Below are 18,596 nucleotides of genomic sequence, written 5' to 3' on the forward strand. Positions count from 1 at the left end.
CATGGCACTTATCGTAAGAGTAGGGGTGATAACCCCGGTGTCCTGCCTAAATTCCCAATCTGGCCCTCAAACCATCATGGTCACCTAATAATACCCAGTTTACAATTGGCTCATTCATCACCCTCCTCTCCCCTGTAACGATTCCCCAGGTTGTTGCTGTAAATGAGAACGTGTTCTCAGTTACCTTACCTGGTAAAATAACAGATACAAATATATATACACACACCCACATATATGTATACATACATGTGCCCAGGGGTAGCAATCTTTTTATATGAACATTTATACAACACCACACTAGGGATATAGTAGTATCGATTAACACAGATGGAGATGAACAGTTGAAGTTCACACCGTGGGCGGGAGGCAGGAAACATGAATCATCCAAATAGCACAGTGTGTCTGACAAATGGTCAACTCTAAATCTCCAACACAGTTTTTCTTCTACAATGATTCACAGATATGTTCATATAGATTAATAATATTCAGATGTCCATATATGAAACATGTATAGAGGGAGAGGGGAACAGACAGGCGGAGACAGGCAAAACTGTTCCCTCATTCACAAAGCACAGTACCTTGGTACAATGAGGGTACAAGTTTGCTTGACAGGCATCACCATAGAAACACTAACAAAAGACAATTCAGTGGTTGAAGATGTACAGACAGTATTAGCTACACTGAATCACTGTGCCACACTGCAGAAATCTAGTATTTCAGCAAAAGTGCTGTTGGACTCTTATGAGACAGATGGCCTATTCAGCACTGAAGAGCTCATTGACACCATTTTGTTTCGTTTTTGTCTTCGATTAACCACTCCCCACTAAGGCGACCAATGACCATTCAGTGTCTGTTAAATGGTCCCCTAGACAACTGTGAAGAGGTCGCCTGATTGGAGCGATTGGTGGCCTGTGAGGTGAGGCCCCGCCGAAGCAAGGGAGATTGTTGTACAATACATTTCTATTTGAACGTTCTGCTGAGACAAATGTTGTCATGTGCCAAAACAGAACAAAAAAAACAGAATGGTTACCTGGTGAAGAAGGGTATATAAATAAAATAAAGCAATGGGACTCTTGGACTTCAAAGAGCTTGAAGCTGCATCCCAAATGGCACCCTATGTCACTTTGGTCAAATATTGTTTTTGTCATAAACATCTAATTGAGCATTTTGCAGTGTACAAATTATTTTAATTATGTTCTGGTCGTCCGACCAGCCATTCAAAAAACAAATCGGCTCGCAGCTAAATCTAGTTGCCTACCCTTGTTCTAGGGCCTAAAAAAAAATATATATATTATTTCTCTACAGAACTGTACAGTAACCGCCCATTGTGCAAAAATTGGTTAAATCAACATTGTTTCTATGTAATTTTAACCCAAAACAATGACAATGTAATGAAGTTTAATCAATGTGGAAAAATGATTGAATTTGCTTTTAACCTAAATCCAATGATATGGTGACATTTTTTTGTTGATTTCACATTTAGTTCAGGTTAGTTGACAACTCAACGTCTGTGCCCAGTAGGTGCCGTGGCTAGATTACAATATCACACTGCAATTTTCTGTGGGGAGATGGCAATAGATTCCTGGAAATAATGAGAGCTGGTCAGCTAGACAAATGAAAAAAAGAGAGGGTTTAAAGTAGGATATTGACTGACACACTGTATCCTTGCCCGAGAATGATTGCTGAGCGAACAGTTTGTGTTTATGTGTGTGTCTGATCTATTTCAGTCTATTCATCTCAACTTACTCTAGGAAACACAGGGAGATGGACTAAGGTCTATATTCTGGCACAGTCTTACAGTATATTTCCTTGTGTTTTGGAGATGCCTTCTTAAAACCATTTCTTGATGAGATTTTGCACATCTGGAGCCCTGTAGTTCAGTTTATAGGAGGTGAGTGTGCACATATATTGTTGAATGGGTTAGCCAACCCATAACCCACTGAGTATCTTAGTTGTTGCCTCCATCAGGTTAAATTATTTTGTAACCTAAATACATTTACTGTACATTGACAATTCTTAAGTGTACATTTTTACTCTTATTTTTTGGAAGATACTTGGTTATTTGCCATGAAAACAATAAAATTAAAAAGGTCAAAAAATAGAGAGAACTGTTTAAAAAAAAGAGTAATGAGTTGAGTAGAATCCAATGACATTATTTGCTTATTCTAACATGTTATTTTTAGAAAACCTTCGACATCACTGACGTGTGTTTTGTATTGCGTGTATGTTTCATGTTGTTGGTGGTGACTGACGTATTGAAAATGTCAACCCTCTGGTGTCTCAACACTGCCACTGTGTGGTGATTTCTGAAATGCAGAGCTTATTGATAAGAAATGTTTTTTGTTGTTGTTGCTAATTTGTTAACTCTTACATTGCCCACAATTGAAAACTTTGTTGGAAGCATTTCAATTTGGACATGTCCATATACACTCAGAAGCCAGCTCATTAGGTATACCACCCCAGTCACAGAAATGGTTTGCTCCTACAGACATATAGCTTAAAGCAGGCAGACAGGCATCGAGGCATTCAGTTACCGTTCGATTGAGCATTATTGGTAAGGCAAGGACTGGTAAAACATATTACTGTATAATTGAACGTGCTGAATAGCCAACTGTGCCAGTTCTATGATATATTTCTGGCAATACCTTGTACATTACATCATCCGAAAGCCCTTGGTTTCGATCACAAGCACCCCAAAGTCGATATTCATATATTTTATATTTCCCTGTTTCAGGGAAATGACTCTTCAGGTCCAAAATCACAATAACACTATTAATATATATGTAGGTAAAAATAGTGAACATATTTAACACTGTGGTGTTATTGTGTCACTCAGCACACCAACAGTGTCATCACAGGTTATGTGCAGGAGGTTGTAAGTGGAGCCTGGTTGAACCGCTACCTTCTTGGCACTTAATGGAACTCTGGGACCATATTCAAAAATAGTCTCAGAGTAGGAGGGTAGATCTAGGATACCGTCCCCTCTATCCAAATAAACTTCTTCATTTTGATCTAATGGCAAAACTAATCCTATATCAGCTCTCCTACTCTGAAAGTGTGTGTATACAGGCCCTGAAAAGACTGCAGTTGTATGAGCAATATGGTACTGTAATAGCTCTACTTTGCCGGATTGGCTAGGCAAAAACTTCACCATATTTGTTGAAAAGTCCCCACTCACGTCCTCAGTCTCCACCAATTACCAGTCAAACACATTTCCCAGTTCCTGCAAGGGGCAGGACTTCCTCCCCTAGCACACCTCAACTACACTCACCGGCACCCTAATCAGTGTGGCTACCTTGGACTGGAAGTTCGTGTTTCTGTTGTGCTAGTAATGTATTGTCCTTACCTTTCGAAGTTCGTTATAATCCAAGGACACGTTATTGACTAAGTGTTTGAATCGTGTCCAAATGTTGTAATTTTTGTTAGTGATGTTTGCCATGTATTTGACCACTTCTTTTATTAGCTTGCCTAAGCTCAATCATGTAATACAGTCCTTTGTGTAGTTATGACTCCCATGCGTCAAACTAATTTATTCCTTGTTTAATAGAAAACATCTACATCCGTAACCATCACATGGCATTTGCAGCCTACAAAAGACTAACAAACCTGTTCTAAATCAAAAAAAGGTCAAAAGACTACCTTCATGTGTTCTTGCAGACATACCCATTGCGTTGCTGCCCACCCATGCTACCCATTTTTCAAATATTGGTGTACCCCCCATCTAAACCAATCAGATGCAGAGTTGATAGAATCTGTGGCTAACCGTAGCTGCTAATGGTTAAGGTTAGCATTTGGGGTTGGATAATCTGATCCTAGATCTGTGACTAGGGGCAACTTCTACCTTAAACGTCTCCCATATACAGTTGAAGTCGGAAGTTTACATACACTTTAGGTTGGAGTCATTAAAACTAGTTCTTCAACCACTCCACAAATGTATTGTTAACAAACTAGTTTTGGCAAGTTGGTTAGGTCACAAGTAATTTTTCCAACAATTGTTTCAGACAGATTATTTCACTGGGTCAGAAGATGGCTGTGCCTTTAAAAAGCTTGGAACATTTCAGGAAATGATGTCATGGCTTTAGAATCTTCTGATGGGCTAATTGACATAATTTGAGTCAATTGGAGGTGTACATGTGGATGTATTAAGGCCAACCTCCAAACTTTGTGCCTCTTTACTTGACATTATAGGAAAATCAAAAGAAAATCAGCCAAGACCTCAGAAAATGAATTGTGGACCTGCACAAGTCTGGTTCATCCTTGGGAGCAATTTCCAAACGCTTGAAGATACCACGTTCACCTGTACAAACAATAGTACGCAAGTATAAACACCATGGGACCACGCAGCAGTCATACCGCTCATGAAGGAGACATGTTCCCGTCTCCTAGAGATGAACGTACTTTGGTTCGAGAAGTGCAAATCAATCCCAGAACCGCAAATGACCTTGTGAAGATGCTGGAGGAAACAGGTACAAATGTATCTATATCCACAGTAAAACAAGTCCTATATCGAAATAACCTGGAAGGTCTTTCAGCAAGGAAGAAGTCACTGCTCCAAAAACACCATAAAAAAAGCCAGACTACAGTTTGCATCTGCACATGGGGACAAAGACAGTACTTTTAGGAGAAATGTCCTCTGGTCTGATGAAACAAAAATAGAACAGTTAGCCCATAATGACCATCGTTATGTTTGGAGGAAAAAGGGTGACGCTTGCAAGCTGAAGAACACCATCCCAAACGTGAAGCATGAAGCATGGGGGTTGCAGCGCTTTGCTGCAGGAGGGACTGGTGCACTTCACAAAATAGATGGCATCAAGAGTATGGAAAATTATGTGGATATATTGAAGAAACATCAAGACATCAGTCAGGAAGTTAAAGCTTGGTCGCAAATGGGTCTTCCAAATAGAAAATGACCCCAAGCACACTTCCAAAGTTGTGGCAAAATGGTTTAAGGACAACAAAGTCAAGGTATTGGAGTGGCCATCACAAAGCCCTGACCTCAATCCTAAAGAAAATTTGTGGGCAGACCTGAAAAAGCATGTGCGAGGAAGGAGGCCTACGAACCTGACTCAGTTACACCATCTCTGTCAGGGGGAAATGGGCCAAAATTCACCAAACTTACTGTGGGAAGCTTGTGGATGGCTACCCGAGACGTTTGATTCAAGTTAAACAATTTGAAGGCAATAACACAAAATACTACTTGAGTATGTAAACATCTGACCCACTGGGAATGTGATGAAAGAAATAAAAGCTGAAATAAAATCACTACTATTCTGACATTTCACATTCTTAAAATAACATGGTGATCCTGGCTGACCTAAAACTGGGAATTTTTACAAGGATTAAATGTCAGGAGCTTAAATATATTTGGCTAAGGTGTATGTAAACGTCCGACGCCAACTGTACCCTAATACATTAGGTCCCATTTCTATACCACCACCAATTATGGCTGGGGAGAAGCAAAAGTAGTATTGTGGAAAGTTCTTCCCCTTGCAACACATCTCACCAAACCATTAAAGAGATGTACATTTGTCTTCCTTATTTATACAAAAACTGAGATAATAAACATGTCCATATTGACCATTTATACAACATACACATTTTGTTCAATAGCATACATCAGGAAAATGGTTACAAACAGTAATCTCACATTTCAAGTTGGAACTTTTAATTTCCCCATATTGATCTTTACTTGGTTCTTCTTTGATAAATGTAAGTCCAAAGCTAATTTAGCTAATTTGTTATAAAAATCTATAGAAATGGATCTATGCTGCACTCACAGCATTTTAACAAGTAATAAAACAGCAAGGCCTAGAGTCAATCAAATCAGCCATAACCGGCAAACTGCATAGCATATCGTTGTTTTTGTTTAGGTGGTGTCACAGTGTAACAGTGTAACAGTGTTGGAGGTGTCAAATCCGTGGCCAAACCCATCCCACAGAGTTAGAAGTTCAGAATGAGAAAGTGTAGGCTATATAGAAATAATGAGTCAAATTGAAAATCAATCAACAAAATAATTATTTAATTCAGCCTAATCGAGGTATAGATTACAACACACAAACCCGTGGAAACATTTTCAGCACGGCTGCATGGGATTACTACAAATGCGACAAGGAGTATCCAAAAGCAATGTCCACGATCTGTATAACGCTTTGACAGCACCAACACAGTTACACATCCAACTTCGCCTCAACAAAAACAATTAAGGCGGCCCTGATTAAATCTAGCCCTAAGTAGTTGACATTTATTCTGGATTTTACAGAGTAGTATACTAATTGTGTTCTGTCCTGAAAGATAAACAATATACACAGAGTATACAATACATTAAGAACAACTGCTCTTTACATGGGAGACTGACCAGGTGAAAGCTATGATCTCTTATTGATGTTAGGATTTTCACCCCTTATTGAAGTTCACATTTTCAAGCCTTGAGACAAGGATTAGGTGCCTTTGAACAGTGTATGGTAGGTGCCAGGCACACCGGTTTGCGTCGAGAACTGCAAAGCTGCTTAGTTTTTCCACACTCAACAGTTTCCCGTGTGTATGAAGAATGGTCCACCACCTAAAAGACATCCAGCCAAGTTGACAACTGTGGGAAGTATGAGTCAACATTGACACCTTGTAGAGTCCATGTCCCCGTCAAATTGAGGCTGTTCTGAAGGCAAGAGGGGGACTCAATATTAGGCGTTCTTAATGTTTTGTGCATTCAATGTATATTCACAATATACTATATAGTAAATTATATACGCATCTCGAAGATCAGACTGACGCACACAAAATTAAATTAAGGCTGCTCGGTCCCCTTGCCCACCCCTACAGGAGAGCATGACCATGTCGGCTCAGTAGGACCCTAGACACATTTGACAAAGTAATTGATATGACAGAGATCCAATAGCAGGGATGGGATCACAGTAAACCAGTGGATCAAAACAAACAGATTGGAACCACTGAATTCATAAGATAAAATAAAAAATCTTCCTTCTCAGCACTAAAGGAAATGTTTGTGCGTGCGAGCCTGTCTTAAAGTCCTGTTCCAGTCTTTTCACCTCATTGAACACCTGATTTACTTAGGCACATCTCAAGGTGATCCAGGTACGATTATGACGTGACACAAGCGGGATGGGGGGGTCTTTCCTCTTCGTTCTCTATTGCTCCTTAATTGTTTCTCAAGCAGGGGGAGGGGGTGCAATGACATCAGACCACCACCTTGAATGGCCTACTCCTTGAAGTTTACAGTTGTCTAAAAGACATTTTGCTCACAACATTTTTATGCTTAAGTGGGTGTACATTACTTGGGCTATTGCTTCTCAACAGGAAAAGTTCAAATATCACTGGAAGGACATCTTTATAGTATTTATGGTTGTGAAATAAATGACTGTAGTGATAGTGACTGAAGTAGTAATGGTAGTGACTGGTTATAGTTGAATAGCCGGTAGATGGAACGACTGATTGGACAGCCTGAACAAGTTGGTTTGGATGGTTCAAGAGTTACTATTACTGTTAGTGGGTTATTAAATGCCAATTTGACATTTTTGAATTGCTATAGTTTAAACAAATTCTGAAAATGTCAGTTTTAATGTTGTTTGTAGCTGAAATGGTTAAAGAGCAGTAGCATTTACAATGTCTACCACTGTGTTCTTATGGTTGGCATTGAATCCATGCATTTATGCACATTTGAGCAAAGTGAAATAGTTTATAAAACCTGAATGGTTTTAAAGTTGGTCTTGTAGCATAATTGGCCAAGGCCCATTTTGAATAGCTAACACTATATTCCTATGGTTCTCATTGAAACCCATGTTGAATGTATGCTCATTTTAAATGGTTATAGGTCAAAAAGTATAAATAGTATAACAAATCTGAATGCAAGCAATGTAAGTCGGGTCAGTCTAAACATCAACGTTGGTTAGTTTAAAAACAGCGAAAGCGATGAGTCTAGAATATCTTTTTGCCATTGAAATGCATTTTAGATCATTTTAAATATTGTTGTAGTTCAAAAGTATAAAATGCTATCAGAAAGATTCTCAAACAAGGTCATTTGAGTTAGTCTGCACATTTGGAAGTTGGTTTAGTGTTAATAGATTAAATCATTTAAGCACTATATTGAGGGGAATAAATAGAATAACTTGAAAAGGGACATTTACTGAAGTAAACCTGGTGTGCTTGCTAATATTGAATACTTATGGTTGTGAAATAGTTGTATTAATGGCAGTAGTAGGGTTTTAGTCATAATTAGTAATTTAGTAATAGGCTGTGTTAGTTATAGTGACTTATTTTGGGGTGGTTTGTAGGTGTGGAGTTATTATAGTGCATTATATAGTGTTATTATAGTGTATTATAGTGAGCTAGTATAGTAGTATAGTAGAGTGAGTTCCATGTCAACATAAGCCCTAAGGTGTTAAGCTCTTCAAAATGGTTTTGTTTGAACATCCTGAAAATTGTTGTAGTGATTTCAGTTAATGTTGAAGCTCACATTCAACCATTGAAATGGATGGGGATACAACAAGCTTTATAGTTTATGAGGTAGGAATGGTAGCAAAAAGCTCTGTTGAAGCCATTTAAGCCATATGTCAACATTGGGGTGGTGGTTGTAGCTGAAACAGATCAAGAGCAGTGGTGAATCAACATTTTGCCTTTGAAGCAAATTTTAAAAAATGGTTATAGTTTAAAAAGTAGAAAAAGCATAAAATAAAATAGACAAGCAATCTACGTTGAGTCAGCATGTACAAGTCAAGGTTGGTTTGGTGTTTGTAGCTTTAACAGTTCAAGAGCAATTACGAATCAAAATACTTCCCAGGGGTGGGCAGGCATGGAGATGGGTGGGCATGAGGATAGGGACAACCAAGGGGTTTTGGGTATTCGGCTTCACTTTGTATGACATTTATGCTTTAAAATAAAAAAACGTCCCATTCAAGCCTATGGAGCTTTTACGCACGTGTAAAACAGTTATAGTTCAAAAATAATAAATGGTATTACATTTTTTTTTTTTACAAGCAACCTATTCCAGACCAGTCTGCACGTTTTAAAGTTATAATAGCATTTCTAGTTTAAGTGGTGGAAGACTAGTTAGGACGGGAATTCCATTGAAATGCATTGGGATTTATGCAAATACGATTGTTGTGTGAAAAGTATTCGTAGTATTAAAACGTATACTTTTTTTCAAGCAACCTGAGCAGTGGCTGTCTGGACTTTTTAAAATTTGTTTTAGGTTACAGGTAACAGCGGAATAATAAGTATGAACAGTTCCTAACGTTGTTTTGCTTTAAGCAAGCACACTTAAGGAATCCAGAGTTGTCTTGCCTTCTGCAAGCACACTAATATTAAGAATATGTAAGACATCTTGTGGTCTTGCTCTCAGCAAGTACATTAATTTGTAACTACCAAAATAATGGAAACACTCGAGTAAATGAGGGATACAAAGTATATTGAAAGCAAGTGTTTCCACACAGGCGTGGTTCCTGAGTTAATTCAATAATTAACATCCCATCCTGTTTAGGGTCATGTATAAAAATACTGGGTAGGCCATTATTTTGTCTACCCTGGCTATGGCCCCATAGGATGACAATGCCGCCATCAACAGGGCACGAGTGGTCACTGAATGGTTTGATGAGCATAACATTGATCTAAACCATATGCCATGGCCATCTCAGTCACCAGATCTCAACCCAATTGAACACTTATGGGATATTCTGTAGTGGCACCTGAGAGCTTTTTCCACCACCAAGAAAATACCAAATGATGGAGTTACAGACACGTGAAGAATCTATGCCAGGGCTCTCCAACCCTGTTCCCATAGAGCTACCTTCCTGTTGTAACTAACCTGATTCAGTTTATTATCCAGCTAATTACTAGAAATAGGTGTGCTAGATTAGGGTTGGAGAGAACCTACAGGACGGTAGCTCTCCAGGAACAGGGGTGGAGAACCCTGATCTATGCCAAGATGCATTGAAGCTTTTCTGACATTTTGGACCCCATACTGTGGGGTCCAAAATGATTGACACCCTTGAAAAATATAAGCAAAAATTACAACAAAAATAAAGAGCGCTATTTTCATGCATTTCCAAAAGTGTAAGTGCCTGGAGTTCGCTAAATGGCATTGGCACTTGGATTGAAACCGGTGCTATGGTCAGATTACATTTAAAAAGATAACTTAAACACTTTTTCTGATCAACTGTATAATACAACACAAAAATGGAGCATACAATGTAGCTCAGTAATTTAATTATTTATTTGATCGTCATTTTCTTCTCATCTTTATCAAGGGTGTCAATTTCGGACCCCACTGTATATATCTATATATATATATATATATATCTATATCTATATTACATACAACATCTGGTTCTTCACTACTAGGGGCTGGGCATTATTGCGAGGAGGCTTTGGTGGGGATGGCAGACGCACAATGTTGTTGGAAGTTGGCCGAAACTTCAGAGTCACACCCCAGTCCTTGATTGCCTCCCCTCTTGACGCAGTCTCCCTCTACGATCCAGGTGTTGGCCTCGTTTCCCAGGAGCATGCAGGGTTTCCCACAGTCGGCCAGGGCTGCGGCAGGGAGCTGTCCCCTGACCACGCTGGTCCTCTCAAAGGCCCGCTCCTGGAGAACACTTGTGAGATGACTCAGTAGGTCGTCAAAGAACTCCGGGACTCCCTCATAACCTGAATAATAGAAAAGTTCATTTTTATAGAAATACCATTAAATAATGTTTTTTTTTTAAATACAAATATCAGTTGTTTGTAAAAGTTTAGATAAAAAGGTAGTTTGTGGTTACTAGAAGAAGTGTATTGTTTGATTGGTAGAAGATAAATATATTCCAATTTCGGATTTGAATAGCAGAGACTTTGACCAAGATTACGTGCACTCGAAGTTTGTCTAACTTGCTGGAAAAGTGGTCAAAATGTCAGTTGGCTCAAAAGTTTGAGAAATTTGATGCTGATACATTTAAACGAATGGCATGCCAAAGGGTGAAATTGTCATATGGTGCAACCGTCCAACTTTGAATTTGAACAAAAGGGTTGCAAAATTGGTATAAGAAAGCGGTGAATATTTAACTTCGGCATACCCTTGTAAATGTATGTGATGATATAATAAAATAGAGCTAGGAAGGAATAATTCTGTTTTAAATACTTCAACACATTTGAAAAACACTATCATCATATGGTGCAACCAACATTAAAATAGCTATTTTTCACTACAAATACATTTTTCCTCCATGTGTCCTGATACAACAAAGTCTATACTGTAGTGGACCCTCCAATTTAGAAAGAATTTCCCACAAATCTATCCTCTGTCATGATGGTAGTGGTTAGAGCGTTGGACTAGTAACCGGAAGGTTGCAAGCTCAAACCCCCGAGCTGACAAGGTACAAATCTGTCGTTCTGCCCCTGAACAGGCAGTTAACCCACTGTTCCTAGGCTGTCATTGTAAATAAGAATATGTTCTTAACTGACTTTCCTAGTAAAATAAAGGTTAAAAAAAAGAAAGTCATATGGTACAACCACTGAATATACAAGCTTTTCAAAAAAACTTTGCATCATGACCAGAGCTCTAAATTGTAATGTGTAAAAAAAAAAAAATTAGGAGCACAATAACATTTAGGGGCGCTAGAAAATACAATTTTCCTCTAAATTCGACTGATATAGCCTATGAGTATATTCGAGTTACTGTATTCTGAAAAAGTAAAAATACCTGTCATTGAAATAGCATTAGCCTTCAGGTTATCTTACCCCGACGACCAGAAGAGCCTAGCACAGGCGAAGCAAACGCAAGCTAAACTAGGCAAAGGGGATAGCCAGCAGTATTACCGTGTGGCAGGTAGAAACTCATGGTTAGCTTGCTTGGCAGTGAGCCAGCAGAGATGGCTAGCCCATAATGCAAGGCTTGGGCTGAGTCACACTAGCTAGCTAACCGGAGGGGTGACCAAAAGGTAGAATACATTTCTACACCAGCAATACCACAATACCGTGAGGCAGGTAGGATTGCATGGTTAGCTTGCCTTGCCGCAAGCTAGCAGAGCTAGCTTAAATGAAAACTTCACACAAAAACAATTTTAGTCTATTGTTGATATAGTCCCACATTTTTTGCATGTCAGCAATCAAGTTGTACAACTTTCAAAATCCTGAAACCTGGCCCATATGATGCATTTTCGCATCATACGATGCTGCGTTTTGATGATGAATGTTAGTTACCATGTACCTGCCAAACAAATACTTAGCATGTGGTTATATACAGCATACCTTAAGATCTGCTTAATGACTTCAATAGGTTTCAAAGCCTGCCCTCTGGAATTAAAGGGGCAATCAGAGATTGGTGAAAAAACAGATATGAGTTTGATCTCATTAATGAGCAATCATTGCATCCACAGCTCAGTCTATGAATCTGAGAGTGGTTGTGTTTCTCTAGCTGCAGACAAGCTGTCTATACCACCAGAGAAAGTGGCGTGGGCTTTTCTGTTGTTGTTTGAATCCAAGTGTTCCTTTAAAACCTTGTGTCATACAATTTCAGATAGCATGGTGTAACTTCTATTATCCATTACCAAATGCTTCCAGTTAAAGCATTACTGCCCCCCACTAAAGACAAAATTATTTGAATGTTTTTTTGCTTACAAAAAGTTCCCAAAAAACAGGGTTAGCAAGTGAGAACCACACTATGTCTGCTTGCAATATATCATTCATTTGCATTTCTCAATGTGAATGCATCTGAAATGGTCAGTAAATTATGAAAATATATTTTTAGAGACATTTACAGGAAAGTATAAATATAGTAAATTATAGGACATGTTCACAGGACTAAACATGGGGATCTTGTTTAATAAAGAAATAAACTAATTCTATTTTAAACAATCTTTAGTTCAAACACTAAACATATATTTGAATGTTAATTAATTACCTTATTTTTTTCACTCTTGAAAAACATTTGTCAAATCCCTGGTAGAAAATATTTATTCTAAGTTGTTGGGAAAGTGGTAAAAGTAGGTGATATATATATTTTTTTTACAGTGACTAGAAATTTGGAAGTCATGGGAGTTTAACAATGGGAGTTTAATAGCTTCAATATTATCCAAATAGTATGCAAACACACTGGTCCTGACCAGTCCACACGTTTTAAAGTGTAAATGCCGTTTCTAGCTTAAGCTGTGTAAGAGAATGTATAATAAGTCAGTGTGGCTGCTGTCACAAGACGTTAACAAAAAAACTAAGATGTTTAAGGTTTTTGGCATATGAAAGTTTAACTTTTCAGTTGATTAATTCTCTTCATTTAAAAATGGTACAACTTAACTTTAAATGGACAACAACTGCTTCATACGCCATCTGATTTTTGAACACCATAGCTGCAGCTTGGAAGTAGGTCCATTGAATGACACCACCGCCACTGCACCCTGTGGAAATATGAGAATGGCACGTACCTGGAAATGCGTTGATGTCAATGACTGCATGCTGCCCTGTCTGGTTGCTGATGATTATGTCAATGCCAAACAGGGACACATCCAGTTCCCGCCGCAGACACCTGGAGATCTCCCTGATGACGTCGTCGATAGGCACCCTGGACACCCCCTCCACATTGTCCCTCTACACACCATCCAGACAAATAGAAAGATGGACGGAAAGACAGACATAGTAAAGAGGGAAAGTTGACAAGATCAATTCTGGTTATGCTGTTAGTACCAACACAAATTGCAAGGCTACACTAGAGGAAGAGCGAGAGGTGGACAGACGGTCAGGTCTGTGAAAGCCGTTGTACCAATTAAGAGACACTTGAAAAAAATGAATATATAGCAAGGCCCTGACAAAGCAAGAACAAAACTATTAAAAAAAATATTGCCCATATTTTGTCAATCAAAATGGCTGTGCACATTTTCAGAATAGGTTTTGGTCTGAGCTTTCACTTACAGAATTCAGGTCGGAAGCACACTCTGGCTTGGACACATCGTGACTGTGGAAAAAAATGGGTTTTCTCTCTGGAAAACAGAAACCAGGCAGTTGACTAGGTTTGTAAAGAACAGACACTAAAGAAGTCACAGAACAGCCACATTAAATTAAAGTGGCTACATGTAACATTTTAGCCACACATTAAATTTCTTCAGTTAAGGGCATTGCTAAGTAACACCTAAAATGGCCTAGTTCTGCTTTTTACCTGATCATAATCCCCAAAATATCAGTTGCAAGAACGGGAAGAAGTTTTGTATTGCTAATGTTTTTGCTATCGTCATCCTCGTAAATGAGAACCAACTGTAACTCAGTAAGTTGCGTATACACACACCAGATGTATCGTCTAGTTGCCAAATTGTTAATTTGCAGTAAAAATGCTAATTGCCGTGTCACACTGTATTCTAAAAAATATGTTTAAACTCCTGTGGATGTATATTCCTTTGATACTACTGGTATGCAATTGACAGTTGAGGCGAGTTGCAGGTGGAAATGTTACATATTACAGTTTCCCAATGTGGACATTGCTAAAAGTACACATTTTACCTCTAATGCCAATTTCTGATAGAGTAGAAAATAAACAATGTCTACTAAAATGACTAGCTCTCTCAATTAAAAATACAATGTCTTGTCAGTCTTCAAGGCTTGAAGACCAACACACCTGAGTCAACTACTCAAGAGCTATTGGTGGTCCACTAAAGCTTCAGTTCATTTGCAACTTCCATAAGGAAACGGTTTTCAAATCTCTCCTTGGGGACCCCCCAGACAAGTCTCAATTTTGTTACAGCCCTGAACTAATTCAGGCAACTGATTTACCAAATCAAGGTCCTGATAATTAGTGAACAAGTTGAATCAGGTGTGCTAGCCCTTTAAATAGTTAAAATACATGGAATGGCTGGGGGTCCCCGAGGAGAGATTTGAAAACCGCTGCCCTAGGCTGTTGTTGTAAACTGCCAAAAAAAAGAAAAAAAGAAGAGGGATATTAACTCTTTAAGCAGAAGGATGTTTTTTGTGTGTCAGTTTAGCATTAGCACAGCAGGGGGCAGAAATGTCCATGCAGATTCAACTAAAAGTCTGATCCACTCCGATGACTGTACTCCTGTGAGTGACTCACATGCTAATGAATACCTTGCTCAGTGAGCCGGGGAAATTGAACCTATACACAAACACGGGATGGGCACGAACATTGACACAAAGCAGGGAATTGTTTGGGAATGCATCAGCGGTGCTTTGCGTCAAACGGAGCAACTCGGAAATCCCATTAACGGTCATTTAACTTGGCATGTGGCACCATGCCGTGCTTAAACAGAGGACATGTTTATAAACGGTGGTAAATCAAGTGTCTTTATAAGGTAATGTGCCAGTTTACAGCGGTCTCTAAGAAACGGGGCAATTCTGAAGTGGCACCTACTCCCTATATAGTGCACTGACTCTGGTTAAAAGTAATGCGAATGAGAATAGGGTGCCATTTCAGATGCAAACTTCGATAAGCTGCTGAGGGGACTTTAGCGTCCACTTCAACTCGGACACCATCTGTGCTTTTAACACTTCTCTAATCAAAAACGCACAATTGAAACCTACTCTATACTCCGACATTTGAAATGGGACACGCTCAAGTTGGGTTAGAATAGGGCAGTGTTGGGCTAAATGGATCTGTTATGAGTTCAGGTAAGGTGGCTTGAGTAGACTCAGTATCTGGCTTGGGCAGTCTATATACAGTCTACTGGGGTATTTCAAAACAGCGACAGTATGATTCCAATAACGTAAAACAAACAAAAAACGTTTCTTAAGTATAACTATAAAAAATCTAAGATGTGTCAAATAAATTATATGCAGCTCAGGGCTCCAGCTATGCATTTAGTTAGCTAACTTGCAAGCCTAGTGGCTCGATGTCAAGCTCAGCAGAGGTATTCAATCCCCTTCTGGATCAAGATCCCTGTTGCCTAAATTGTTTTGTGGTTTTTGTTGTTGAAATAGCACCCCTTGTGTGCACATTTAGTAATACCGTATACCCCAGAAACGGTATAAAAATCTGGGTACCGCCCAACCCTATGGCCTAATACAGAAAAAACAGCCCTAACTCCTACGTACTTCATGTCGATTTGAAAAGATTGAATAGGTATAAGAAACATGGGAATAGGGTGAGATGTTCATGTTTACTTCAATACCATTTTAGTGTATAGGAGGCAGGGGCTGTGTGTTGTAAGCTGTTAGGAATGAGTACATCTTGAAGCTGGGAATTGGGCATATCTGACCTGCAGGTCCAGAAGGGAAGTTTCTGATAGAAGGCCTCTCCACCACGTAGTAGGCCTCTCCCACCACATACACCTTGTAGAGTACTGCATCGTGGTTAATGAAGTTCTGGATCACACACGGGGGCTTAACATCCTTCAGGTCCTCCTCACTGAAGATGATGGCCATCTATCGGGGGGGGGGATAACATGCAAGACTCGTGCATCTGTTCATTCAACATCATCTATCCTCCCTTGTTATCCCTCTGTCAGTTCAGTGATGGGTAGAATCTACTGTCTGACCTCATTCAGCTGTACTCAAATTGTATTTGTCTTCTCTGAAATACATTGATTTTGATTGAGCCATATCTGGAGTACCAGGTGAGTGAGATTAGCACTTTTGGGACTATTCCATTAGTTTATTGCACCAGCCAAGTTAAATGATTTGAAAGATCCTCAAAGCCAAATATAATTAAAAAAAATTGTGCAATAACTACAAATGTTCTGCCATGTTCTCAATAAAATGATCAGCGCCGCAATGTTTCCCCACCAGATAGAGGACACTAATACCCCATATCCTTTTTGGTGTTTTGTGATTTTGTTTTGAGATTTCCTTTTTGGTAGAAATCTACACAAAAAAGGTGTGGACAATCCAATGTCTAGTGATTCTTTTACAATCCACACATATTCTGAACCACTATTATATTACAAGCAGTTTAACAGAAGCCTGTCAACCCAACCTATTTTTATGACCAAGGCGAGTCTGAGTACACAATGACAAAAGCACATGACTACCTCATTGTAGGCTTACTCAGACCCAACTCGTAATGCCATCACTCATTAGTGACATTATGGTCTTGAATTTCCCTTTAGGTCAATATTGCTAAAAGCTTTCACAAGAGTAGGTAGTGATTGTGAGGGGAGTTAACATAAGGACAGGATGAAGTCAGGGTTGGGGCAAATTTAATTTCAATTAAGTCAATGCAGGCATAAATGGGATATTGTAATATAAAATCAAATAACAACTTACCTCATGGGAGTTGGAGTTTGGAGTTTTACAAACTGTAGAGGTGAAAAGATTAGGACGTCATTCTATTCAGTCAAGCAAAGTTCTGAAAATTAAGCTAGACTCATTTTTTTTTAGAAGAGACCCTGTAGAAGTCTCCAGAAATGTTCTGGTAACCAAACATGATCTTACGTACTGAAAGGGAAGGTAATGCCATGTTTCTGGATGTGTTTGAGAGTGTCGGTTCCACACTCACTCCTTAGAACCATGAAGGGAGGAGAGCAGATCCTTTCATCTAGAGGAAAGAGGGAGAGGAAGATCTTGTTATTCTATCCTTGCCATCACTATACTGTTTACTATAATCATGCTTATTTGTATAAATTCCTTAATAATGTAAGTCCGTAGAAAAGGAAGGAGGTTTTTTATTTTTAAGTGTTTGTGTAAATACGACTACATACCCGTACGTCATAAAATCATAAACTTAGGGGGAGTGAAACTAAGTTGAAAATAAGTCTTAAAATCAGTTCGAGAAGATGAAACAATCCTTTGCTGTGCTATGCGTTTAACCATGTGCTTGTCTGTTGAAGTAGAGACTGCGTGAAAACAATTACTTTAAATCACACTGAAAAAGGTCAACTGCTACAGCTCTCTCCAATATCTCATCTTCCTTCCAAGGTCTCAAGGGAGCCGTTCAGCTGTGATGGATTCGAGTCCCGCAGTCTTTGGTGCAGCTGTTTCTAGCAGAGCACGCAAAAGGTCTGCTTGCTTTACAACATTTTCAATCTCTCTTAGTGGTTTGTCTAACCGGTCTCTCTCTGTCTCCATCAACACTTTCATTCTCAGTTGAGGCTGTAATCTCTACTCTCCCTCCATACCTTTCTCCCCAGTCCCTCCCACTCTCCACACATAACTATTTTCCTTTATCTCTTTCTCTCGCCCTCTCATTATGCTCCTCTGGGCGTCATCTAGGCATCCAGTGGTATGTTTATATTTGCTCACTGTGACCCTCGGCCTCCGTTTCAGTATGTGTTTTTATAAGCCAGGGACAGACAGTGGGGCACCTCTTAGCAAGGACGCCATGACGACAAGCCTTGTCACCCAGCCATACAAAGACCCCAAGACATACGAGGGCCTTGGGGCATAGAGCCTTCACAAACACAAGCCTCATTCACATTACCTATAAGCACTCTGATCATTGCGCCGGATGTCATGCCTTTCAAATGGGGACATCCACAAAGGATTGAAAAAGCAACGCCCCCTTGCGGTTGAAGGCTCCTTTGTGAGACAGACATTTGACATTTTTCTAACTTTGCATCATCTTCAGTCCAGCCAGAGTCTGACGAAGAACAGGAAGTTACCAAACCACCAGATTAAAATATGGTTTTCGGTGATGGCTTTATGGGATAGCTAGCAACTTGCAAACAATGAACCATTCCTAT

The 18,596-nt window shown here is 39.3% G+C and overlaps 1 protein-coding gene across 5 annotated transcripts in view; it reads right to left on the reverse strand.

Moving 5' to 3' along the window:
- Positions 1-5,567: 5,567 nt before the first annotated feature.
- The window catches only part of itpk1a (inositol-tetrakisphosphate 1-kinase a), a 61,814-nt gene continuing 48,785 nt past the window's right edge, over positions 5,568-18,596 (reverse strand). For all 5 annotated transcript variants that reach the window (XM_035793957.2, XM_035793956.2, XM_035793958.2 and 2 more), the window contains 6 exons: positions 17,354-17,452; positions 17,182-17,213; positions 16,176-16,341; positions 13,885-13,952; positions 13,401-13,563; positions 5,568-10,653 (listed from right to left, as the gene is read on the reverse strand). In XM_035793957.2, coding sequence (XP_035649850.1) covers positions 10,361-10,653; positions 13,401-13,563; positions 13,885-13,952; positions 16,176-16,341; positions 17,182-17,213; positions 17,354-17,452 — 821 coding nt within the window. In that variant the 3' untranslated portion in view covers positions 5,568-10,360. The remainder of the gene's footprint in view (positions 10,654-13,400; positions 13,564-13,884; positions 13,953-16,175; positions 16,342-17,181; positions 17,214-17,353; positions 17,453-18,596) is intronic.

The sequence above is a fragment of the Oncorhynchus keta genome, chromosome 19, assembly GCF_023373465.1.
Source record: "Oncorhynchus keta strain PuntledgeMale-10-30-2019 chromosome 19, Oket_V2, whole genome shotgun sequence".
Lineage (NCBI taxonomy): Eukaryota > Metazoa > Chordata > Actinopteri > Salmoniformes > Salmonidae > Oncorhynchus > Oncorhynchus keta.